Source organism: Haliaeetus albicilla, chromosome 8, assembly GCF_947461875.1.
Source record: "Haliaeetus albicilla chromosome 8, bHalAlb1.1, whole genome shotgun sequence".
NCBI classification, from domain to species: Eukaryota; Metazoa; Chordata; class Aves; order Accipitriformes; family Accipitridae; genus Haliaeetus; species Haliaeetus albicilla.
In genome coordinates, this window is record NC_091490.1 from 9268290 (window position 1) to 9294383 (window position 26094).

The window sequence follows — 26094 nt, forward strand, 5'->3', positions numbered from 1 at the left end:
GGTTTATTGTAAATTAAGGCCATCGCTTTTTGTCCCATCACCAGCAGGTGCAGAAAAGTTTATCCTGTTCTACAGCAGCCTTTACTTATTTGTACACTCTCTCTCTTCACTATTCTGTGATCCAAAGTCCACAATTCTTTTCAGTTTTTCCTCCTCAGGCTTTCTGGACTTCTGATCCTCCTTTAGAAAGCCCTTAAAATCCCCAGACAATTAAGCTGAAGTTAAACCAACTTCAGGAGTGGCAGAGTCTAACTCAGCTTTGTGACTCCACAGCCAAACACTGCTTCTCGCAAGACCGTGGCGCGCAGCTGGGAGCTTGGCCAGCCGGCTTTGCAGCGATGAGAGGTGGCTTCTCGGTGAAGAGAGTCAGTCAATCTCAGTCCTCTGCAGCAGGGTCGACAGCTGCAGCAAACATCCTTTGGCACCCATGGGTGAATATTCCCCAGTGATTCGGTGTGAACACCAGTGTCAGAAGTGGATCTGAGAAGGAGGAGCTCTCTCCCAGTCATGCAGAGGTTGGTGCTGCTGTGTCACCTGAGCTGTGGATCAGAAAGAATTCTCCAGGACGATACTAGAACTTGTGAATGGAGGCAAATAGGGCTCCTGGAATTATTTCTTGTTAGTAATATGGTGATAGAGATAGGCGACACAAGCAGACAGTGAGACAGAGTAAAGAGCAGTGCAGCACAGGCCTCACCACTATAAGGAGAGTTTGAAGGGGAAGTGATTTTTATAGCCATAAATGACACTCTGGAAAATGGAGAGATGCAAAGTTGCTGCTTAGGTCTTTCACAAACTCCAGAGGTTGCTGGTTAGATTATGGTCACAAGCATGTTGTTATGAAAACCCTTTTCACCAGGGAAAGCAGTGACTCTTAATCTGGCCCACCAGTTACTCCCTTTGCAAGCACTTGCTTTGAGATGCCCCTTTTATAAATCAAGGGCCGCTCCTACATTGACTGTATAGTGGTGTACTTCCAGCCACTTCAGCAAAGTTGGCTGCTGTTTCAGTGGCAGGAGTTGGTGGATCTGAAGTTTGACAATGGTTTATTCCCATCCCATCAGAGAAGTGAGGAGAAGAGACAGGCAGTGGAGAAGGGGAGAGCTGCAGACCTTTCCAGCATCTTTATCCGGACACAGACCCGCTGCTGCCAGCAGTCCTTCCCTGGGGGACATGATGTAGGAAAACAAGCCAGCTTGGGTGAGTAGCTTTTTTAGAAAGAGCCTTGTGACAGCAGTCAGAGGAGAGTTATTTGTGGCAGGGACTATATATAACTATATTTGTGTGTGTGTAGATTAAATATATACATATGTGTAGTGCCTTATCACTGCATTCCAGCTTGAGTTTAAAACACAGAGGAAAAATCAAAGGTTTTAGAAAAAGCTAAATTGATCCAGGAATGGGAATTATAATAGCAAAGAGGCATTAATTGGGTGTGTGTGTGTGGAGATTATAGTAATATTTTACTCCTTCCCTACAAAGACAAAAATAGCATTAGTTTCTCTACCTACTAGTAACAGCTCTAATTCTCTTCTTCTCATTCACCAACACCACTCTGGAGTGACCACCTACAGATGAGGTGTGTCCAGCTGATGTGAAGAGAGCTTTGGCTGAGCTCATGTGTGTCGTTGCTTTGGGGAGAACCCCCCACTACAGCAGATAGCCTGAGCTTACGTGTGGCGTTGACCCTTGAGCCTGAGTCAGCAATGTAGGCAGAAAGGAGATCTTGGCATTCACGAGCTGATGCTCCTTCTTTCTCATTTTACTTCATTTCACTCTGTTTGTCCTCTCATCCTGTAGTGCCCAAAGCAAGCACCCAAAGACACCTTAATCATTGATTCGTCCCTTGAGCTAGACCTGCTCTGCCACCCCAGCACAGCCTGGTCCTTGCAGAGAGGCCATGTGCCCTGTCTCTGGTTTGGCCAGGCATAGTTCCCATTGCAAAACCAATCCCCAGATCTTTTTTGTGCTCTGCCAGCCCTGGAAATGTGCCACTCCCAGCAGAGCTTTCTGTTGCCTGCAGCCTACACCACAGTGCCTTATCCTGAATCAATACTTGCAGATACTGGAGATAACTCAGGGAGAGAAATACATTAACGTAGCTGAAGAAACAAAGATAATGATATTTTTTCTTCCCTTTTTTTTCTTCCCTCCCTTCTCCTACAAAATAAAATTTTATTTTCTCCCCCCATCTCTATGATCTGCACTTAGCAGGGCTCCAGACTCTTGAATTATTTCCCACTTTTCAATAAAGCCTTAAATCTTTTTTAAAAACTGCTTGTTTTAATTGAAAAATTTCAATCAATCAATTTGCCCCTTCTCTACCCTCTCGCCTTCCTCCCCTCCCCCAAACAGACCCATTTGCAGTAAATAATCTGTAGCCAGACTTTCTGCTCTAAAGAAATAAATAATTCTGAATTTGCTGAATCCCGCCTGATCTCCCAGCTTTAAATCACTGCACTTTGTACTGAGCTCAGCCGAAATGTTGAACACACTGAAGCATGACTATTACTTGGAGACTGCAAGTGTTTTTAAAGGTACAGCCTCTGAGGCTGTGGTCCTTTTTCCTCCCAGGACAGTCTGAGAGAGGAGCTAAGCCAATTCCTGAGGATAAGTTGTCTCTTCCCTGCATTTTGCCCACTACAAATGCAGGTGTTGCCTTCTCTTGAAGGGACTTATCAAAGACTGACTGAAGGCAAGAGAAATCCATTTGGTCTTTGACCTAGTCCTTAAGAAGAGGCATCTTGACTGAAACCATCTAATAGCCACTGGACTGAGTCCTTTGTCAGATGGATGATCTAAGGTAGGTTCCAGGAGGTCCTCTGTGTCTGCTCAGACACTGGAGAGCAAGTGCCCATGCTCCCAGGTGCACATAGTTGCACTTGGACACAGAAAAGCCAGGGGTATCCCAGCCAGGGGAGAAACGTCCCCCAAAATCATTGCGAGTCTTGCAATCACTGTCAGCATTCTGCAATTGTCCTTATCATTCCTCTATTCAAAAACTTTAAAACCAGTTATATGCAGGTTTATGTCACAAGGGAACACAATCCTCGTATTTCTTAACTCTTCATGTTTCTTATTTAATCATATTTCTTAATTTCTTCTTTTTAGGATTGCTCTTGCAAAGCTATTGACTATGCCCTGTCTGAAAATGCAAGCTGCAGCTGAAGAGGGAAAATGCAGCATGCAACAGACTACTGATGCCTAGTTATGGTTTATACAATTCATGAGCTTCCAACAATTTAGAGATGAAAAATGGTTTATCCACACTTTGGTGTGTTGAAACACACTTTCTACCATTTATCTTGAAACTGATTTTGCTTGGGTGGTGGTGAATGTTATGCACAAAGCCGTGAATGGAATGTCTAATGGGAACTGTCAGACATGGAACAATAAATGTCATCATGCTTCTGGGCTGAGATGTGAGGGACTAAGAGGATCCCCAAAAAGTTCAGCTCATGATTTTCCAGTGTATTGGGGGGGGGGGGGTAATTAGAATTGGAAAGTATTATACTGTTCTTGCATTTCTAACCAAGCTGAAAACAAAACTTGTTAAGACTTAAGTCTTCATGCTGTTTTTCCCTTGTACATTTGAGAACATTCATCAGTGATAGGAGAAGATTGTGAATGCTGGATTTTCACTTGGAAATTTCTTCCTCTCTTTTCATCCCTCTTCGGTATATCGGAGAGAATCAGCTCTGTAATTTTCATTGACTGTGTAAAGAGCTGAGGTCAGCTAATCCACAAGGGCTCCTTCCCAGATTTGGCAAGTGACCAGAACTGAACAATAGAAAAGATCAGAAACGTTAAAATCACAAGAAGAGGCTCAGCCTAGTGTCTTCCAGATACTCTAAATAAAGATCTGTCAGACATTAATGTGAGACCAGTAAATGCAGGCCCAAATTAATTTGGGGACAATTTGATAGAAGCTCTTATAATCAGGTTTTAAGTATATAATTTTTCAAGTATACCAGCCTGTGGAGCAATGCTGATGCAATATTTTAATGAATTAAAATATACTGGTACTGAAATTCACCCTTTCTGGGTTTTTGAGCTGTAAGCTTCCTTCTGACCTCTGTCCCTTAGATAGCCTCATCAGGAGTCAACACTGCCAAGATATTAAATAAACCATTTTCCTTGGCCGTTTCATAGTTTAGGCCAGATTACCATTTACAGGAGCGCCCATTTCCATCTCCCACTGGTGTAGAGGGACCCTAAGATGGATAAAATGTAACTTACACAGAGCAATGTGAAGATGGCATTAGGATAATGGAGCACCAGTAAGAGGTTTCGCTGCAAAATCATGTTATAGTGTTGGTAAACGGCATGTGGATTCAGACGTAAAAATGGGCAGTAGCCCTGTTGTTTTTCCAGTGTTACTTTGACTGTGTCTGAAACATCTCATCCCTCTCTCTTTCTGTGCTTGCTCTGGACAGCCTGACTTGCCTTTCCCTGTCTGTGTGTCTCGAATCCCATGTTGAATTAAGTGCTCCCTTTTGATGGCCACGTATGGTAGCAGCTCTGCAGCCCAGTATTGCGTGGAGGTTTTCATCAGTAGCATAATGCGGTCGGTTGGGTGGTTCCCTCACTGGTCCCTCTGTGTTGCAGAGGGAGAGTTGGGGTACGCAGGCTCTCCACCACACTCCCCTCTGCTCCCCTTGAGTCTCTGCCACCCTTCAGTGGCAGCACCCCGGCGGGGTCAGGAGCGCTTGGCTCTATCCTGGCACTGGGTCCCGTGCAGCACCGCCACCTTCCTGCCTTTTTCTTTCTCTGCCTCGAGATCCCTCCGTTCCCCGTGTCCAGATGTTAGCTGGGATCTGCCCGTTTCAGTTTAGTTCACAAGAAGGGCAGAAGCAGTAGCTGATAGTGAAATGAGTTCATGGGAAATACAGCGTGGTCCTTGCGGCACAGTCCCTCTGGCAGAGATAAAACAGTGCTCTCCAAGATACCTGTTCTCCAACCTCCTCTTTCAGAGGAGAGAAAATTACAGGCCTCTGATTACTCAGGGAGAAGAGTGCACAGCTTCCATCTTTGTAATTTCTTCCACCACAATCAAGCATTTCAGGAAAAGGGCCTGAAATAGTCAGTCAGGGATCTTTCCGCCCGGTTCCTTTCCTGATAACACACAAGAGGAATAAAAATGAAGACTTGTCATTGCTGTTACATTTCATTTTCAAAAGCATCTGTCCCATCTGGGATCAGGAACTGAGGCTGTTAGGAATGGAAATACTTTCCTTGGGGATAGTCCCTTTGCTATTTCCAGGCTGGCTGCGTTCAAGGCATTTATAGATTTTTAAGGCTGGACAGTCTGGTTGCATTTTGCTAGCTTGACCTGCTGAGTACCGTGACAGGGTGTCACCAGTAATTCCCACGTTGAGCCTGGTTCTTACACTGGAGCTATGAAAAGCCCTGTTCCCATTGGAAGTGGCAGACTCTCCCCAGAAAGCGTGCCTACACGCACCTCACAGCCCTGCAAAACCAACAACTTGAAGATTTAGTGCTTGCCTGGCCAGGTCCTGCTCTCTTGAAAGTCAGTAGTGAGGACGGGGTAAGTCCTATCCCCTCCCCACACTCCCTTTTAGAAGCTTCCTCCTTTGATAATGATTTTGAAATATGTAACCAGATATACTAGACATTGTGAACCTTGTTTCCCTGGAGTGACAGTCTCTGGGAAGGATGCATCATCAGCACCCAGACTTGTACTTTGTTAAATGCTGGTGAAAAGCCACAGAATAGCCCCCCCGCCAAGTCTCTATATTGCCCCAATTACACTTCGCTTGAAGTGGGCCCCCCAATTAGACATGATGTGGGCAGCATCTCTGATTTATTAGAGAATAGTGTCAGCCCTGTGAAACAAAACAAGTAACTGCTGAAAACAGCTCTGCTAAAATAGAGGACTAGTTCTGATCAGGCCAGGCGTGATACAACACAGTGGTTTAAAGCCGTGTAATGCCATTTTCCATTAGAGCTCTTGTTCGAGTCAGGAAGGGGTTTGATCCATTGATGGAAGCTGTTAGATGAGAAAACCTCATTCATATTTCTCTTGAGATTGTACGAAGCTGACAGTACGCGAGCTGACCACAGTCATCTGGGACTCTCCCACACAAAATAACCCTCTTTTCATAAATAACAGGATCATTGTTGTGGTAGACTGAGATTTGCTGTAGAATTCAGTTTTGTCAAACAAAGAGCTTCTTCTGTTTTTTAATTTGAGCTATTAAAAAGATTCATCTTTCTCTTTGTGTCTCATTTTCCTTCCCCTCTTTCTCCCTTCCCTATTTTTTTTCTTCCCCTCTGTCTGTCTTTAGGATAACTTAAAGCTGTTTGTCTGAAACAAAAGACTTGCATGGGTCTGGTCAGTGGTGCCTCTAGATTGAATGGTCACGATTTCAAATCCTGTTTAGGACTGAACTTGGACGAATTCCATAAGCTAATAACCCAGCGCAGTGTTTCAAATTGATGGAGGTGCCGTCCTCTAGATGAGACATAAAAACAGAGATCCAATCTGCTTGGCAGAGACCCCACAGGACTTATCAAAGATGAGTGGGGGCTGCTAACTGTTTTGCCCTTGTCAAATCCTTACCACCACCACGGTTTCTCTTCCTGTTCCAAAGCAATGACACTGGACCTTATGAAAATGAGACGGTGAACTTGAAGGAGCCATCCTTTTTCTAATTATTTAAAGCAGTTTGCAGTGTCTGGCAAAAGGGGGAAAGAAAGAAAATCCACACACTTGAAAGTGGAATGACCCTGAATTTCAAAAAGCAAAACAAAAGCGAGCGAATGGTGCCACCATGCTCTGCAGCAGTGACATTATTAAATGATCAGTGAGCTATTAAAGCAGCAACATTTAGTACCTCCCCTAATGACTTGTACTGCTAACTGGTTTCCAAATTGAGATTTTTATTGCCTTCATGCACAGACAGAACAAGGCTGTGTCTGTGCTTCTAGAGGCTCCAGCTTAAGCAGACTGTTCACAATAGGAGCAATGAATCTTCTCACTTGAAAACTAGTAATGGCTTATGAGATTCCCCACTCCTCTGTCCTCTTTTCTTACCAGGGCTGGAAGCTTTGGGGGGTGAGGCATGATAGGGTTCATAAATACGGGGGATTTTGCAGAGAGCCCGGCACGATTCTTGAACTTCCTAACATCTGTGAAATTTGGCAGAGCTGTACGTAAACAGACTGTCCTGAAATGTCCCCAAAACCACTGATGCCATTCAAAGACTGAGTGCTGTGAGGACAGTGTCTGCAGGAGGGGCCTTGGGCACTCTGGTTTTCACTTCCAGGTAGAAATATGGAGCATGGAAGAATGAGTCTCTGGAGGAGGAAGGGAGAGGAAAGGGACTTGCAGACACTCGTGAAAGTGAAGATTCACCCAGATGTTTTCACCTTGACCCACCCAAATGGATTTCTACTATCTTGTATGAGCTGAGCTCCCGTGATGGGAATAGCTGGGAAATGGCCTTCTATCAAGCACAGTTCAAGCTAGGTCGGGAGTTCCTGTGGGCAAAAGCACAGCATGTGTGATTGCAGAAAGGAAGCTGGTTAAAAAACAAACCAACCAACCACTCAGCAAAAGTGGGTTCTGGTTGTAGTAGCAGTTATTTATGTGCTTATGATATACGGTAGGCCAAAGTGGAGTCTGGATCTTCCGTCCACCTGAAATAAATGCAAATGTTATTGATTTGATTTGCTTTTCTCCATTGGTTCTGCACACACGTGCCTCCTGCACTTGCTGAATGAGTCAGGCCATTTCTTGTCCAGGCTAGGCAGTCACAGGGAGAGGCTGTTACTGCTGTTTCTGAGAGGTGGTAGGATGGCTTGAGAGACTAGTATTAGAACATGCAAATTTTTTATCCCATGCTGGTTCGAGTCTCTTTCCGTCAATGCTGACTGCAAGTTGTTCCCGTTTTGTGACTTTTTGGTGGCTGCACGGGGCACAGGTTTGCATTTCCAGTTTCTTCGGTGTCTGTCTACCTGTGTGTCCATGCTCCACAAAAAGCCTTTACCTTGTCTGGTAATTGTAGCAAACAGGCGGTCTGCGTGGGCTGCAAAGCATGTTAAGCATTGTAGAAAAATGGGGTGAAGTGGCCTTAGAGGCCTTTCTGTATTTCCTTTTCTGAACTTTGTGCAGGACCAGTTAGACCTAAAGCATTCATGTCTGCTGTGGGTTTAACCTGCTGTTGAATAGCTCTGGTCTGGAGATTTCCAGAGGTGCTAAGGCAGGTTATTCCAGTGGTTAACTGTCTTTACCTTTAGAAAGCTGTTCCTAAGTTCAGCAATAGAACTGGATTCCTCCAGGTCAGGGTTAAGGCAGAGTTGTAAGGCACCATGTAGGAGCTCCTGTAACCACTTCCTCGGCTGCACCCACTCTCATCTAAGGGCTTCCTCCCTCAGGACAGCAGGTCAGATGTTTCCCACTGTGCAAACACAAGCAATGTAAAGAAACAAAGAAAAGGGCAGCAGGGCCATTGCTGGCAGAGGAGCCTTCTGAGATTGGTACTGAGAAAATGTCCTAGAGACTTTACCGAGTCCAATTACCACTTTATGCCTTTAAAGTGCCAAGTAAATGAAAGAAACTACAAGATCAAGCCATGTTAGTCTTCTCAATCCCTTAAATGTTTGACAGCCCTCTTCCCTTCTTTCTCGCTTCCTCAGACTACTTTGAACTCTTAACCTTTGCTGCTGCTTTGAGTTCACATCTGCAGAAACCAAACTACCCACAGCCATCCCCAAATTCCAGTAACAATCACAAAACACTTTCAAAGCAACGCTGCCCTCCCTCAAATTGATAAACTTTAAGCTGTCTCCAACTTTCTGAACTTTCACGCATGTACGGTTAGTCTCGTCTGTCGGTGCTGGCAGGCTGCAGTGCAGCTTACTGGGTACTGCAGCAGCCGTGAAACAGCCGGTGTTGTTTCACACAACCAACTATCCCTGTCCACGCAGACAACAGCCGTGAACACCAGCTGTTCAGGCTGGGCTGTACTGTTGGGCAGAAGAATACGGGTGCCCGCAGCACGTACGGTATTAGGATCGCAATGAGCATAGACCCTGAAACAGAAGGGATAGATCCATGTAACCATCCCCAGGCACAGCAGCGGGAACCAGAAAAGTGGGACCAGGTCACTGGAGAGAAAAGCAGTGTCAGGAGTCATCCTCAGCTACTAGAACTGGGCTTGACTGCAGCACTAGCAGAGCTGGGGGCTGGCTTTTTGCAGAACTAGAGCTAAAGACTGAGTCACATTAGTTCGACCTCCCCTTTAAATAAATAAATAAATTATAAAGAGAGATCTCACAGTGATGCCTGAACCTGATGTCTCATGCTCACTTGTTTTGATGTGTCTAATGTAAGTGGGCGGGTAATAAAAGCTTCATTTAGAAGCTAGCGTCTTCACAGGCGCTGCTGGAAACCCCTGGGACACTGCACTTCTGGAATTTTCCTCTAATGGAAACATCAGCAGATAACTATTGATAAAGCAGAACATGCATGCACACAAAACAGCCCAGCAACGGTTTATTTTCCTGGGCTGCTGAGTGCTGGACGGAGGTGTATTTAGATTCCCCAGGTTACATACCCACCCCAGCTACTGCATCAGCACTCCTGAAATGACCATTACGGTGGCCATTTGGGGCAGTGCCCGGGAGAAGTATGTGGTTATTGTAGTGTGGGTAGGCATCAGTTCAAAATAGGCAAACAAAGGAGTCCTCAGCCCCCATAATGTCTCTGTGGCAGCTCTGATGTGCAGCACCTGCCTAGTGTTGGGCTCAGGGTTGGCTGAAGGAGGAATCGTGGCTAGTGAGAAGAGCCCCCAGAGTTACTGCTGACCTCCCTAGGGTAAGCTACTGTCCTTCCAGTTCAGTGCTAAAAACACCATTTCAGGTCTTGAATACAACACAGTTAAAGAACAGTATATTCTCCGAGGACCGTGGGGGGGGTCAGTGCTAAAGGTTTGGAGGGCTACAGCTGTAATCCCAACCTTGAGTTTGTACACTAGTCCATGGCTGGTTCATACCATGACATTGTTGACCTCGTTTCCTGGATACAAGCACAGAAATACTGCCTGTATTCAAGCATTTTTAGGTAATTATTTTCCCTAAACATGGAAATTGGAAGGCCCCTTTTGTCTGGTGTATTACTTCACAACCACCGCAGGGATCTGCAACCAGGCATGGGGGTAAAGGGAGATTGTTTCCTCCTGTCCGTGGTTTTATGCAGCACCTGCCTGTGAAAACAAGAAGCAAACAAGATGACCCCCGCTTTATCTGCTTGCGTAAGTCATTTTGCCTGAAGCCTAAGCACTGTGGGATGGTTAATGTAAAACTTGCTCATGCATCAAATAGCAGTAATTTACCTTTAGACTCTGCTTTTTTATTATTATTATTTTTAATTATATATAAAAAAATGGTCCTTAATTAAAAACTCACAGATATGAAGCTTGGAAGAAATGTGGCCAGGACATTCTTGGATTACTACAGGCTGAACTCCTCGGTGGAGAGACCACTAGCACCCACTCCTAAAACTCGGTAGGTCAGAAAGCAATTTCTCTTGCTTTAGCAGGGCTGCTTTTTTAATACCTTTCATGACTAAACTTCAGTGCTACTGCATTATGGCTTTATAATAAGCGTGCTAGTCTAACTGTGCTTATTTTATTGAAATTCCATTCAGAAATAAAGCATTTATGATCAGGAAAGATACCTGGTTTATGTCTGAAAAAATATTCAGAGGATTTTGGAGATATCGATATCTTTCCTGAATTTTGTCTGCTGTACACCAATCTCACACCAGTATCTTTAATGGACTTACCCTTCATTTATCTACTGAGAGTGAGAGGGGAATCAGACTCACTTTATTTGAAAAGTTTTAATTCTGGAAGTGAAAACTTCTTCAGTGCTTCAGGAAACTACTGGCAAGCCTGTGCTAAAGGCAGGGTTCTCCATCTCCCCTTGGACCTGCTGCAGTGCTGGCAGCCAGATGGCAGGTTCCTTCTGCCAGTCCAGCTGGGACCCTTTAACTGGGGACCCCGTCTCACCATAAGTCCTTACTCCAGCTTTACAACCAGTTCACTGGATGTTTGTCCAAAAGGAAGTCTTCTTGGACATGAAGTAAAGCACTGGTGAGCAATGCACAAAGGTGCGAACAGAGGGTTTGAAATGCCCAAGCTTGAATCCCTGCAGTGCTGCTGGCCTTCTGTCTGGTGTCGGCCAGCTGGTGTCCTTTCAGTGTCTCTTAGCTTGTGTGAGGAGCAGGGGAGATACCACTGAAGCATTTGTGGAGAACCGTGTAATTCATTGTGTAATAACATGAGGAGGGGAGCAGAGCAGGAACCAGAGCTCCTGTTTCATGGGAAACACCGTATTCAGAATTTGCCTCTGCTCTGAGAAAACAGCAATAATGCCTCCAAACTAAAAGTTTCTAATTAAATGCCTTTGGGCCAATTGGAATGCTTCATTTGGGTTTCAACTCTTAATAGCACAACCAAATATAATTTATATTTTGCAGTGGAAAAGCTAATTCCCAATTGGCGAGGGAGGCAGCTGAGCCTTGACATTCACTCCCTTCTTCTCCCCTGTTTGCAGAGGAACACTTTCCTACTGAAGATTTTCTAGTGATGCGCAAGATGGATGTTACAAATATCAGCGCAGACCATAGAGCAATTGCTGGAGTTCTTTCTGCAGCCTTTAAAAATCCTCTCAGTGCAGCCATTCTGGCAGTTCCTTATATATGTGGTCAGAGCCAGCCTGACTACGTTAGATGTTTAAATGCCCAGCTTTGAGTCCATCTCTCTTTCTCTGTTCGTGATCTTGACACAACAGTTTAGGCTGGCACAGGGAGGATTGTCAGCGCTGCAGTTCTGAATGCTCTTATCTGCAGAGACCTGCAGGGTTAGCAGAGAAAAGCATCCAGCATCTTCCTCTCCTCCGGAAATTGAATGTATCATTTCTCTCAGACTCCCAAGGGCCACAGCCTCCAAGGCTAGAAACCCACAACTATTACTGAACCTAATTACCACCTGACAGCAAAGTGCTTTTCCGTAGCATCATTCAGTTACCTCATCAAAAGGAATGTTTGTTTGCTTTCTTCATTTTAAATTAAAGAACCACTGACAGTGGTAACTGAAGCATTTTAATCTCATCAAATATCCATGTCCATCTCTATAGAGACAGCCACGCCAGCAGGGAAAGATACACATCTATAATCAGGTTGCACAGAGCAAATTTTTCTTGCTCCCCGACCAGAGTCTAATGGGGTGAGGGATCTTTTGTTCGGGGAGTGCTACCTCACAGTAAAATCCTAAATACAGTAAATGTTCACTCCTAAGCCAACAGATGTTTAAGAAATAGATTTTTAAAGATTCATGTTGTTAATTTCTTGACAGCTTTCAAATACTGGCTTTTCACTGTAAAAGTAGATAAATGCCTTCTATTTGTAACCTGGGCTTTGTCACCTGACATCTGATCAGAGCTTGTATATATATAAAATGTATATCAGTGAAATGAAATTGTTCTTTGAAGCTGTCATATTAACTGCAAACCTGTCGAAAACAAAATCTTGCAAACTGCTGGGAAGCAGAAGGGAGATGGCTGTGGCTTTAAATATGCCTTGGCTAGGCAGTGGCACTAGGAAAGGATTGGAATATGTAAAATGATACTAAATATCTGTGTAATCAGGACTAATTATATGGCATGGTTATTAGCTTGAAACAGGACATGTTGTGCCCACAGTTTATGAAAATATATTAAAACATTACCAGATTCCACATACTCATTGAAAGAAAGCTGCAGAGTTAATAAACGTGTAAGGGACAACTAATTGGCTGCTTTGTCCCAGCCTACTACAGGCAGAACAATTTCTGTTTGAGGGAATTAGTGCAGCCAAAATGTGTTATAACGATAGCCCTGGAAATAGTAACAACCTGCAACGCTTCCAGAGCACATCTGATTGAAAGATCTTAAAGAAGGAAATGTTTATGTTGGTATCACCACGTTGCAGAGAAGGAAATTGAGGCACAGAAAGGGAGAGATGGTCCTGAGAGTCAGAAATACGTCTTAGTAGGGTGTTTAGTCCACACAGTCAGGCTGTCTGGTAACAGCCATCCTAGAGCATAGGCAATGCGGGCAGTTCAGTGGGAACTGAATTAGGATCATCTGGAGCAGCAGGCAAGAACTGATGCAACAGCTCTGGTGACAGAACCAAGACTGAGGCTGGGGCTAGGGTACCCTCTGCTGTCCCGTATACTTGTGCAGCTTATTTCAAGAGGTAAAGAGAAATAGCTGTACCTGTATAAGGTGCTTACGTGCCTCTGAGTGAATCCAACTGGTCGGCTGGACCTGTGGTTAAATTCCACCTGCCCTTGTCTACAGAAGCCCCTGGGACAAGTGTCACCTGTAGATGGGGCCTTCAGTTCCTCGCTGTGGAGCTGTGCCCACCACTCTCCCAGGAGTCAGGCTCCATGGACTTCCCAAGAAGCCACCATGAAGTGAGGTCAGGGCTGAAGCCCTCAACTACTTGCTGAGCCTGCTGGTGGCGGGGCAGTAGGAATGCTGTGTTTTGTCCCCGAGTGGATGGTTGCTAGAAATTCATGTTGAACCCATCGTTGTGGTGGTCGTCTCTGAAGGGTTGGAGTGAGCTTTGGTGCACCTAACTCTGCACTGGGCAATCCTGTGCCCTCCCAACATGTCCTCACCAGCAAGAAGAGGTGTTCACAGTTGCAGGTCATAGACATCAAGCTTAGAAGCTTCTGCTCCTCTGTAACCAAAGGAATCTCTGGGCAAACCTCAAGTCCCCAAGTAGCTCAGGTCCCTGAAAAGACCTCTGGACTGTGCACTGACTCTGTAGAGAGGCTAGACATGAAAATGAAATGCTTAAAGAGGTTTTTTTAGTACTGTCTTTACTTCTTACAACAGTTCTGTCTTCATCCCCTCCCTGTCCAGCGTGGTTATTCTCCCATGCATCCTCCCTCCCACCACAGCTCATGCAGTCCCTCCCAGACCCCTTCAGCCCCTTCCTTCTGGCTGAGCTTCCTCCAACCTTCCCGCAGTTTCCCCAGAAGCCCAGCCCAGTGGACATACAGGGTTTCCCACAGTCTGCAAGGGAAAGTCAGGACTTGTTTCAAACAAGTGTCCTGCAGTCCTCATTGTGGGAAGACCCTGTGATCTCAAACAAATTTCCAGTTCAGAAAGATAATGTGTCTTGTTATGAGCATGCTAAGCAATTATTTTCCCGAAGGTGATGTGTCTGCGGCAAGATAGGAAAGCATCAATGACTCAGCTGGGGAGGGCAGGAAGGTTAGAATATTTTCCTATGTGAGCTAATGAATTAAAAGCCTTGCTGAAAATGCTGGACATCTTCTGGAGTGACAAGCTGGTAGGCCTATGAATTTCTAACAGTAAGAGGCATCTGTGCTGCCTACAGAAGCTGCTGCAGAAGACGGTGCTGCCACTTGGACGTGCTTCAGAGAGGCTCAGAAAAGTCCGTCCTGGACACAAAGACGTCTCTCTCGGGTTGGGTTAAGTGGGCACAGAGCAGGAGGGTGCAGTGCAGAAAGGGGCTGTCGGGTGGCAATGAAGGTTCATGCCCTTCCTTTCCTCTTGTTACTGTCTTTTCTTAAGCTGCTCGGTAACCAGCAAATTCTGCTCCCACTGCACTCACTGGAAAGCGTTTGAGTGGGGCTCCCTTTGATGCCGCCGGTGGCACAGGGAGCTCTTCCTCTTACCGAGTCTGTCCTGCGCTCGCCTCTTTCTACTTGTGCCAGAGTAAAGGTTAAGATTGCTTGGGTTGAAAGTGAGGAATGTCCTCTGCTTGGTAAAAGGTGAAAAAATTGTAAGAGATTAAGAGAAAGCAGAGTACAGCTGTTACAGAGAATGGTTAAGGTAGGAAAACAGAATTTTTGCTGAAAAATTAGCTAATGCCAGTCACCTTGCACTGCCTTAAGTCCACCCCTTTGCCCATATCAGCGTTGCCCTGTTCTTTCACTCTGGCTCAGCAGAGGAGCTGTTGCCTCTTTAAACCACTGACATTTTTTCTCTGAGAGCCACCAGTTCTATGTTTCTCATTTTCTGGACACACTGGATTTCAAATTACAGAAGTACTGAGTGCTTACAGCTCTGGCTGAGGTTAGGGGAGCTGGGCTTTGAACAGACACAGTGTGGGTACCCTGAAAAATCCCCCCTGGACCTTGCCAGTGGAGGAGTCTGCAACTCATATCTGCACCGCATTTTCCTGTAGGTAAAACTCAGGCTCTCTGCTCATAGGAGTGTTGGAAGAGAAATTCCTTCCTGGGTGGGGAGCTCACAGTTGCTGCACTGATACACGTGAGAGAAAAGTCCAGGAGAAGATGAATAATTCTAAGAGCAGGGATTTGATGGCATGCAGAAAATAATGCCTGGGGCCACACACTGAAGAAAAAAAAGGACAGAACAAAATATTGACTGGCCCTTCATTAATTGCCGTCCGTCCATCGTGCCCTGAATGCAGCAGCAGTCTTGTTGAAGAAAAAGTAGGCTGTGACGAGGTAATTAAAGACCACATCAGAAGGCATATCCGCCAGGAGGTTGAATTAAAATTGTTCTGACAGCCTTTATTCTGGCAATTCCTCCTTTTGCTGCTTGATTTTGCAGCCTTAATGATGATGTATGAGTTCACAGCTGCGTATCCAACAGGCTGGATAGGCCCGCGGGACTGTCCCGTCATCCTCAGAGGCGATGGGCACCGTCATCTGCGTCATATTGGGTGGCGCTGGGGAATGTCTTCCTGTGCATGGGCACAGGCTGATCAGAGGCACTTCTGCCAGGATAGCTCAGCCTTTCAAGTTTTGAGCCCCATCTTGACACTAACAAGCTGTGTCCAGAGGTTGTGTGGTCTTACAGGCTCAGACCACACATACCATCCCAGGGATTTGGTGCTTTCTGGCATGTGCTGTGGGGGGGTCCTTCTGTCCCACTGGGTCTGGGATGTTCTTCCCAGTCCACCTCTTCCTGTGTTTCAGAAAAACTCCTCTCTACACTTTTAAGCTCTGCCTTCAGGATTTTTGAGGTTTCACCTATATCTGGTAGTGCTTTCTTTGACCTGGCCATGACTGACATGAGAGCTGGGAGTGAAATGTGCTTTATATAGATGGCTGCTTCTTGTCATTCTCTAGGGGCTCTGTTTGCTGCCATCCCCAGCTCACTTCTCCCAAACTGAAATCACTGTCTTGTCATCTTTTCCCCCACCGTTTTCAGTGGCTTAGAGGAAAGAAGAGTCTAATAAACAGAAAAAACGTTCTAGACCAACTTTGATCTCAGTGCAACAGAGATCAGAAATACTCCACAGCTTCCAGGGCACAGTAGCATTGCAATGCTGTGCAAGTGAGAGATAGGAAAATCGAGCACCTCTTCTTTTTTTTCTCATGACTTCTCTCACATGGAAGGAGATGTTGCTGGCCATCTTTGAGCCATTCACTCCTTGGGCTCTGGTGACAGGGCATAGGTAAGTGCTAGTATAGGAAAATATAGACCAGTTAGCAAACTGGTTTGAATGAAATGTCTGTGTGGGCCAAACAAACTGCACTTTCTCCAACACATGGGCAAGGAGGCGCCTCACATTTCGGCCATACTGTGAGTCTACCACTGCTACTAAGAGCAAATTCAGTGCCTTCATTTTTTTGTTTGGTTGGGGGTTTTTTTGTTATTGCAAGATCAGACTGACTTGGGTCTTCAAGGAGAAGTTCCCCAGAGTAATCCTTGAAGACATTTGTGGTTCTGGCCATCCCTTTGCGCACAGAGGATACATGCAGGCTCTTCACATCCGCAGGCTGCTTGTAACATCAGCAGCTCACCCTACTACGCCCCTGAGGGGGTAAAGCAACTCCCAGAAAGTTCCAAGGCACCAAAACGGTGCCAGTATCATAAACGCTACTGTCAATGCCTCTTGAATTGTGCAGACACAGCAAAGTAAATTGTTTGTTCCCCTTCTTCCAGTGCTGCTCCAGAGAAAGGTCAGCAAAACTGCTTACAACTTGTAGAGAAAGGAGGAAATGAAATGAAGGCAGGAAAAAAAAAAGTCTGCTGCAAAACTTTCCATCACCATCCTGGCTCCCCTGGAGGGAGGATTGCAACCTGTCTTAGGCATTTCACCAGGACCTGGTCCATGGGCGCCCCATAGCTCTGTTGCTTTTGTAGGGACAAGTGGGACCAGACTGTATTTAAAAGTCTTCCTTATGTTACCGGCAGGGCCAGCCAGGGCTGCGCTGGTGCATGATCCTACCAGCTAGCACAGAAATGCCACCTCACAGCCGGAGCCTGCAGACTGTCTTACCTGGCTCCCTGCATGTTCAAACAGTGCAAAGCTCCTCTGAGTGTCTAAAAAAACCCCTTGCTTTATCCTCCCACGCTGGCCAGTGCTCCTTTAAAAGGAAAATTTAAAACAAACAAACAAACAAACTGCTGAGCAGTCAAACAACTTCAATCTGACTTCGAGGGCTGTAAATTGTATTAGAAATGGGAGCGCTACTATGGTTTAAAGGCAAATTATATGTTTCGCCTCAAAAATTAATTTTTGTTTTTTTCCCTCTTCTGTATTGGTAATTATAATCTGTCAGCTTGCTCCCACACACGTCTGCACGTTTTATGCAACTCTTGATACTTGTAGCTGTCGCTAAAGAAAACCTTTCAGGTTTTAAACGGTGACACATTTGCGTGGGTTCAATGAAAAGGATCCATTTGCAGTTTGGGGAGATTTGCAGTGCTTGGCCAGCCCCCAGCAGAGGGCTCACCAAAATACCACATTACAACAATTACCTTGTCAAGCACTTGGGAACTAGAGTGCTGGCTGGAAGGATTTTACCCTGGATTTAAGCACGCACACGCAAACAGCCAAATACACCTCTGGCTTGGTCCTGCTTTCAGACAGTCCCTGAACAGAGGGTGTGTAAAAATACTTCAGGACTAGCCCAGGGAGCCAGTGTGCCTGACGGGTGGCTCAGCAGGAGAAAATAATCTTCATTGCTGCATGAAGTAGATTGGGTCCATGTTAACAATCCCTTTCAAAACGAAGGTGCTGTCAGCTGATTTAATTTAATTTACTCTACCTTCATTTACTTTTAGAAATGAGCTAAATGAATAAATTGAATTATGGCTACTTTAACTCTGAAGGAGCATATCCACATAGGAGCTTACTGTGGTTTCACTAATCAGCTTTACATTTACACCCTAAATGTATTTGGATTAGCTCTCACAGGCATCCTCTTATAGACGTGCCTGGAGATACCCACCTGCTTTCCTTTTCTTTCCTTGGGCTCGTTGCTTTGAGGAAGCCAGGACTCGGTAAGCAGATTTACAGCATCTGTGTTATTTCATGCCTCACCCCTGTCTGGACTTTCCCTGTATTTCTAAAGAGCAGGACAGAGCACTTTGCTCTGAAAGCAGAGACAGCTGCTCTGTGTAGGATGGGTTGACATGGGTAATGTCAGATGTACGTAGCACGTTAATCCCAATATCATGTTGCTAACTTGAACAAGCTCGAGAGACTATCGTTTTCTGCTACATCTCATCAGGTAAATGAAGCTATTATTCTCTTGCTGCTCCTTAGGAAATAGGAGGACAGGAGAAAAGACAAAACCTATTCCCATCCTCTCTGCAGCTTCCTGCTCCAGGGTCAGTAGAGATATACAACAATGGCTGGGTCTGAGCCACGTGCGTTGCTTGTAATTGTGGCTACTTCTCCTTCTCTTGTGCGATAATGTGGTTCCAGTTACAAGCTAATTATTCCTGCCTCTGTGAACTGTCTCCTTGGTGAAGCAGATGTGCCTTGCTGCAGTGAGCTGGGGAAGGAGGCCAGGAGCTGAGGAATGGATGACAAGCAGCAGGATCCCTTCTGTGGCAGAGGGAGAGACAGCTGCAAACTCTCCTGGGGAGCAGGCTCGAATACGATGCCTTCTCTATAAGCAGCATGGACCAGCCCCCGCATTCCGAAACGTAGGGCCACAGGGTATGGACCTGATGAGATTTCCAGACAGTGCTGGGATTCTCCATCCACCGCATTACTGGGGTTTGTATGGTCCAGAAATCATAATCTGCTGTAACAGGTGGGTGGTCATCTGGCAAGCGTGAATTTGTGCTCACTTTCTGGAAATAGGCACTGGTGACTGCTTGAGGGGAAAAAAAAAAAAAATCAAGCCTGTGGTAATGGCTGAGGATTTCTGACCTTTGCTCTAACATTTCAAATTTGTTTTTATTGCTTCTAATTGGCCTTGCTTTGGAGCATGCACATTATCTAACTGCCAGGGCACTGGCTGTCATTATCTGCTGGGCCATTTGATTTGTGTTTTTTATGTTTGAAACTTGTCAGACATTCCCAGAAAATACTGCGCTCCCCTTGCAGTGTCAAATATGGGCCTGGTTAATTGTGCATCCCTGAGACAGAAGCATTTGAAGTAATCAGGCATTGATTGTTTAGCTGTGATGGACACAATGGAAACGCGTCTCCTCTGTATGGAGAGGAAAGTGTAAAAATTAGATCAGCAGCTACATGACAGCAGCCAGATTTCTTGATTTCAGGGTTCAGAGGTTAGCCATTTTCCAGCCTTGATGATTCATTTTTGATCTCACTCACGTGGCTTGGATAACTTTGTTTTCTCCTCCCTTTGCAATTTAAATACAAATTTTCTTCTATTTTGGCCCTCTTTTGTACGCCAGCTGCAAAGTCACTAATTCAAATCTGTTGCTCCCCACCTCAACTTGCTTCACCAGATGGAAACAAAAGTCAAGAAATATGTGTGTGAAAAAGCTCAAAATGCCACAGTGGCACAAGTCTGCCTATGGCGGTGGCTTTCTAAAGTTCATCTAAAACATTAGCCTGGTTTGTAAGTCTGCTGATCCGTTTTAAGACCTTTAAGGTTTCCTAACAAATAGAAATCCAGATACAGTTGGTTTTGATGTGAACATGTACACTACATTTGGAGTAGATGTATATAGGGCTTGTATTCCTGCAGACGGGCCGAGAGCGCTACAGGAAGCAATAGGAATAGCCCCATTTTGCAGAACTTAAAAAAAGCATCACTGGAAACACCAAGATGTTAGACCTCAATGTGAATTATGCATCTGCTGTATTTAGATAGAAGCAATTTTGCTGTTGAAATCAGAGGTTGGTATTTTTTTCCCTTGGGATTCTGTAACTCAAAATTGTGTTGAGATCAAGCATGTAGTGGGGTTTTTTTTAGCTGTAAAGGTGAATGTATTCAGATTATTCAAGTGGTGATTTTTTGGATGTACAATTAGTTGACTGAGAGATGTGGTATACATTTGGTATTGTAATTGCTATGCCTCTGAGATTTCAATTTGCAGAACAGTTTGCATGGCTGCAAGATTAACTGTTGTATGCATGATGAGCACGCAGCCAAGTTGTGATTTGATCATGACTGTCTGTCAATTGGCTGTATGTCCATAAAAATCACTTTGTCACCAGTACCTGATGTGAACAGAGTGGTTGATACTCACAACGCTTCAGTTCAGTGGATGCCTGGATGGCTGCTAAAAACGGCCAGTGTCTAAAAATTCCATCCGTAAGTGCCGTTGGTTAGACAGGTTTTCCTGTTTCTGTTTCCCAAATCATGAAAAAGGAAGGAGGTTTAAGACCCATTTCCATCCTCTTTGCATGTTTCATATTATAGTTTCCCTCACTTGCAGAGAGGAGAATGGGAATGACGTTCCTTCTCTAATGGACTGGACGAGTGGGTGCAGAGAAATCAGCGTCTGTACGGAAGAGCCAGCCCCAGCGCGGCCAGGAGCTGAGCCCTGCCTGCCCAGCGCTGGCTCTGCCCCGGGAGCGGGCAGGCGGGCTGTCAGCAGCGACACGGGCAGTGCTGATGCAGCCCCAGGGGATGGATTGACTGGCTGGCTTTCCTATGGTTTTTTGCCTGATTCTCCGTTTGGTCCACAGCTGCTGCTGTGTTTGGGTCTCCACCCGTTGTCTGGGAACATGTCAATGTAATTATACGCAGAACCAGAGGAACCGCTCGTTCTCACTTCAGCGTGCCTTTCAGGTCTCCCTCCCAGGGTCCTAATTTATTTATTTTTGTCTCAGTGTTTATCTCTTCAAAATACCACTGTGCCTTAGGTTGGTGAATGAACTGTGGAGATGCAGTAGATGCTGAATTGATGGCAGCTGGGACAGCAGTGAGGAGGGGGGGCTGGTGGAGGTAAAGCCTTCCAAGCCCTGTGCCCCATCAGCCCCTACATTATTTCAGTTCTTTTAAAATGTATTTTAACCTCCTTCTCCTAATAAAAGCAAAAGCACTGACAAACACACACCTGCGTGGTGGGGAAGGCAGGTTTCTCTGCAGGTTTAGAGGGGCCCAGTTCCTCAGGGGTGAGTCAGGGTGGAAGGATCAAGAAACCTGGGTTTCCATCTCAGCTCTTTTCCTTTCAGTTCTCCCCAATTCTGTTGCATGGCATTTGGTAGGTCACTTCACTTTTGGTAACATGGCTATGTGAACAGATAGGTCCTCCCCTTCCTAGCGTTTGTGTCTCAGCATGAAATGGTACGGCACCAGCACCGGTTTCGCTTGGGTCTCCAGCTGCCATAGCGAATACAGATAACTGGTATTAGGGGGAGCAGACCGAGTGCTTAAAGAGTAGATCAGGCATAAGTAGATGACCCTCTCCATTTGTGTCCTGCCATAGCAGTGGGGGGTGAATGAACCAAATTGGCAGGGCATAGCGGGTGCTGGGGGGGGCAGGAGCTGTCTGAGCGGGCACCCCGAACGCTCATTGGAGCCCCTCGGCTGGTGATAGCACGGTTTGATTTGCTTCCTCGGGATGGGAATGGAGAGTCAGGTTTTGCCACTTTTACAAAGGACGAGTATCTGCTTTTACAAAGGTGTAAAAGGTGTATCTGCTTTTACAGCCGCAGCACAGCCAGCTTGGTGAGGGGAGGTAATTCACGCTCTGCCAAGATAAGTAGGAGATGCAGCACCACGGGATTGGAGCTTGGTACACGCAGGGGATGATGACGGCTGTTCGAGCCGGTGCTGCTTCTGCTTGGGGTGAGCGCGGAGGGACCCCACGCTCTGCCAGCAGTCTGCAGGCAGGGTTGTAGGGCTGCCTCGGCTGCCAGCAGGCAGCCAAGAGCTGGTTCCTCTGGCTCCTGGTCCCAGCGTTTGGCTCAGAGGCACCTCTGCAGTTCCAGTGTGACCCACCAGTGCTGGTAGGGGGTTGTGAGGGGAAGCTCCGCGCTATGGGATGGCCCAGTGCTGCCTGAGTCTCCGTGAGCAAGGGATGGTGCTGCAGCACCCACACCCCTCGTCAATCAGCCTCTCACAAAAGCGAGGTCTCTGGGTACAAGGGTGTGAGTTGTGCCGCTTTTTGCCCAGACCTGGCTTTGCCCAGCAGCTAGACAGACCAGGGCTGAGGCTGTCCAGTTGCTTATGCCCGTCTTGCTGTGAAACACAAGTGTGTCAGGACCTGGAGGGAGAAGAGGCAGTGAGAGCACTGGGCTGTGAGATGGAGGATTTTAATTAAAGCCTCTAAGCAAAGAGGTTATATAAGTAAATAGAGTAGAAATGTTACAGAATTAACTGATAATAAAGGACAGAGATTTACTTTTCCTTAAAGTAGCCAACATTCATCACGCACACCGTAAACACACACCCAGCAGCACTTTGTCTGGGAAACGAGTAGTGAGACTTATCAGGAACCAAAGCATTACAAAGTAGGTCTGTTCCCCCAGACAAGCTGCGGGAAGCCGAGGAGCTGTTTCTGTGGTGCTGCATTGTGAGGAGCTCGGTTTTTAGCCCATGAACTCCTGGGGCATCACTGCAAAAGTACTTAGTATTTAGCATAACTCTGCTCCTTTGGAGGTCAGTAGTTAAACTCCCACCGCTCTGCTAGGACTGTAGCCCGAAAGGTGCGCTGGAAACGCCACATTCCAAACTATGGTGACAACTAAAGTTTTGCATGACTGTTAGATAATTGGCGTTAACGGGTACGGTGAAATAGCAGTATCACGTCGGGCTCTTTGACGGCACTGGTCTGGATGCTGGAAGCACTGGCATCATGTGTCAGGCGATGGGTGTTCCCCAGCCACACAGCGGGAGTCTGCCACTAAAGAGTTTGGCCCCAGCTGCGAACACCCCTGGCAGTGGGGGCAATCCAGTGGTGAGCAGATGTGTGAACCCAGCTGTCCTGGGAACAGTATATGCCCCAGAAGGAAATATTCACAGCGATACGAGGGCTGTTAATGAGAAGAAATGAAGCAAAACATTTCAGGCATGTGGGAGCCGCAGTGAGGAGAAAACAGTGGTAAGTGCAGTACCCAAAGGGAAGCAGTGGGGCCCTTCTCTTGGAGAGCTCAGAGCTAACGCAAAGCCCTTGAAGTCTCCTGGAAGGACTAACCCTGCTCTGGCCAGAGGAGGATGGGACCAGCTGGTCTTTAACCACCTCTAATTTGTCTCGAGCTGCCAAAGCCTTCCTTACAGATGCACTTCACGGTGAGGCTTTACACATGGCTTCTCCTCGCAGCACACCCCACACATGGCTTACCTGCTGCTGAAACACCCCAGCGTTTTACAATACCTGTCCTCTCTTTCTCTTCCTTTGGCAGGAAGGAGAAACTGCCGCTTTTTAAATGCACTACCCAGCGGGGCCAAGGGAACAGCCATGCTGGCGGCAAGCCAGAGAAGAGGAGCCAGGCGCATCTGAAGGACCAGTCTCTCTCCACGCGATGAGAGGAGAAGAAAGGAGGGCAGGTCTGCGGGGCAAGGCGGAGGAGCACGTCGGGGTCTGGAACTGATGATGTTTCTCTTTTTTTTCCTAGACAAGTATTTCTAAGATAACAAATAGTCCAAAGGGGGAAAGAGGGAGAGGGAAATTAGCTAGAAATTTTACTATTGATTCTTTTTTATTTATAGATGGTAAATCAATTTCAGAGCTTTTTTTTTTTTTTTCCTTCCCCCTTCATCTCTGGGAAAAAAAGAGTGACCCGATAGATTTACAGAAATCATTTGTGGTGGCTGAAAAGCTATTTGTTAAAATGAGAAAGCCTCCCCTTCCTCCACCAGCCTTGCTCTCTCTCTTTAAAGGGGTAATCCATATGATGAGCTAACGAGGGAGTCCTGGCTCCCCTGCTGCACCATGTGATGTCTCCCCTTTTAGTGTCAGGCTCAGAAGCTCTTATGCCAATTGCATGTGCTAGCCCTGTTAGCTTGCATTAAGAGAGCCTGATAAATAGCTTCTGGGAGTCAGGCAGGCGCTCCTCAGTGTGCCGTTTATCATCTGCTGCATGGTTAGGTTTTTTGCTCTTCTATCCTATCATTTGAGGAAAGGGGTCATATAAGAAATGCTGCTGTCAGGCTGCAGGCATGAAACTCACTGCAAGACCTGTCTTAACAGGTAGGAGCCATGGTCCTCCAGCAAAAACTGGCTGGGGTCTAGAAAGATTGGACTTAGCAACAGATGTACGACTGAGGCAGTGTGAGCTAGGGGTAGTGTTGAAAGGGATGAACAATGTTGTGCCACTACTGTAAGAAATCCCAAGCAAAACCTCACCACCTTCCCATTACATGGACAGCATGTGAAATCTCAGCTCAAAGCCACCGTCACTAGGCAGTTTGTCTCCTGTGTTGTGTGACTTATTGAAATACCTGCCAGTGATGTGGATTTGAAGCGCGAGGCCTGTAGTTCTCAAACTGGAGAGTAAAAGAGGGTGACCCTGAGGGGAGTCCGAGTGTCTCCCAGGGGATGGGAAGGGAGAGTGCACTTAGAAGTGCCTCTTTCCTGTTGCGGAGGATCCACAGGGGACATCACACACAGCCCAATGTGATCAAGTGAAGTTCATTTACTACAACGTTTGACACAGTTATATATCTTATGTGCTTGTGCACGCGCCTTATACAATACTCTAATTGGTACAATACCCCGGTTCACGCGACACTATCTTATCCTCTATTGGCTGTGCAAGCTTCTTCACGAGGTGTCCAGCAGTTACTTATCTCATTCTTCAGCATCCAGGTGTTGTTTGTCAGGCTCTTCTTATCTTCCTTTTTCCCAGCGTACAAGGACACAGCGTCCTTGTCTGCTCCAGCACTTTGTAAACTTATGCTTCCTTCCCACCTAACGGCTGGATTGCTCACATGCCTTCGCCCAGCCAAGAAATCCTCAACACTTTCCAACCCATCGGAAGCCTGGGGAAGCAGCCTTTCTTCACTGTCTTCTGCTAGGAGTTGGGCTGCAATAGTGGCTTGGAGGAGAGAAGGTGCCAAGTCCCAGTAAATAGAGAGGGAAAGGATGAACCGGACTGAGGGTGAAGAAAGACATGTGAAACAAGAATGAATGAGCTCCTCTTGGTGTGGGATGGCCTTGTACAAGTAGTAGCCCCAGATGCTCTGTTCTCTAGTAAAAGACCTGGGTTGGTTGCTCCTCTCCTCTTTCCCAGGACTTGAGAACCATGATCTAGGAACAGAGTCAGACTCAGCTGGGTCCTTGCGCTGGCCTGTGTGTGAGAAGAATGCGTCCTGGGGGTAAATGAAAAGGTATGAGAAAAACTGAGAATTATAGGCTAAAATAGACCTTCCAACTAACTTAAATTTACTGTCCCTTGTGAAAGTACTCCCTGATTCTTCAGCAATGGAGACCTGGCAAGGCCTGAGTGTGACCAATGCTGAACCAAGGTGTGATCCCAGCAAGAACTGGAAGCAGGCTGGGTTGCATTCATGCAGCCAGGAAGCTAGTAGGCCTGCATATGTGCTCATCTGCTTTTGAATACAGGTCCCATATCTATATCTCAATGGCTAGAAAGGAGTTCTGTGTAAGGTCCTTGAGCTCCTTTCCATACAAGTAAACACAAAGTGTGCAGGGTCAAGGCTGAGGTCTGTGTTCTGTGTCTCAGGACCTCACATGCACTTCTGGAGCCTCACCACAACAGACCTCCTGGGAGCCACTGGCACATGATTTCCATCCAGTTAGCATTACTGCAGCCAGAAAAAGTGAGTAGGTACAAGTCAGGACAAAAATTTGGCTTTGCATGCCTCTGAAAAAGGACAAGCTACTCAGGATGTGACAAAACTTGAGCTGATTGTGTCTGTGCACTAGCCACCCGTTAGCTGGGCTTTCATT

At 46.2% G+C, this 26094-nt stretch overlaps 1 protein-coding gene across 2 annotated transcripts in view; it reads left to right on the forward strand.

The window, feature by feature from the left end:
- The window catches only part of LOC104314751 (AGBL carboxypeptidase 4), a 977524-nt gene extending 952772 nt beyond the window's left edge, over nt 1-24752 (forward strand). For both annotated transcript variants that reach the window (XM_069788781.1, XM_069788782.1), the window contains exons 12-13: nt 10434-10530; nt 23585-24752. In XM_069788781.1, the coding sequence (XP_069644882.1) occupies nt 10434-10530; nt 23585-23708 (221 nt within the window). In that variant the 3' untranslated portion in view covers nt 23709-24752. The remainder of the gene's footprint in view (nt 1-10433; nt 10531-23584) is intronic.
- Nucleotides 24753-26094: the final 1342 nt, after the last annotated feature.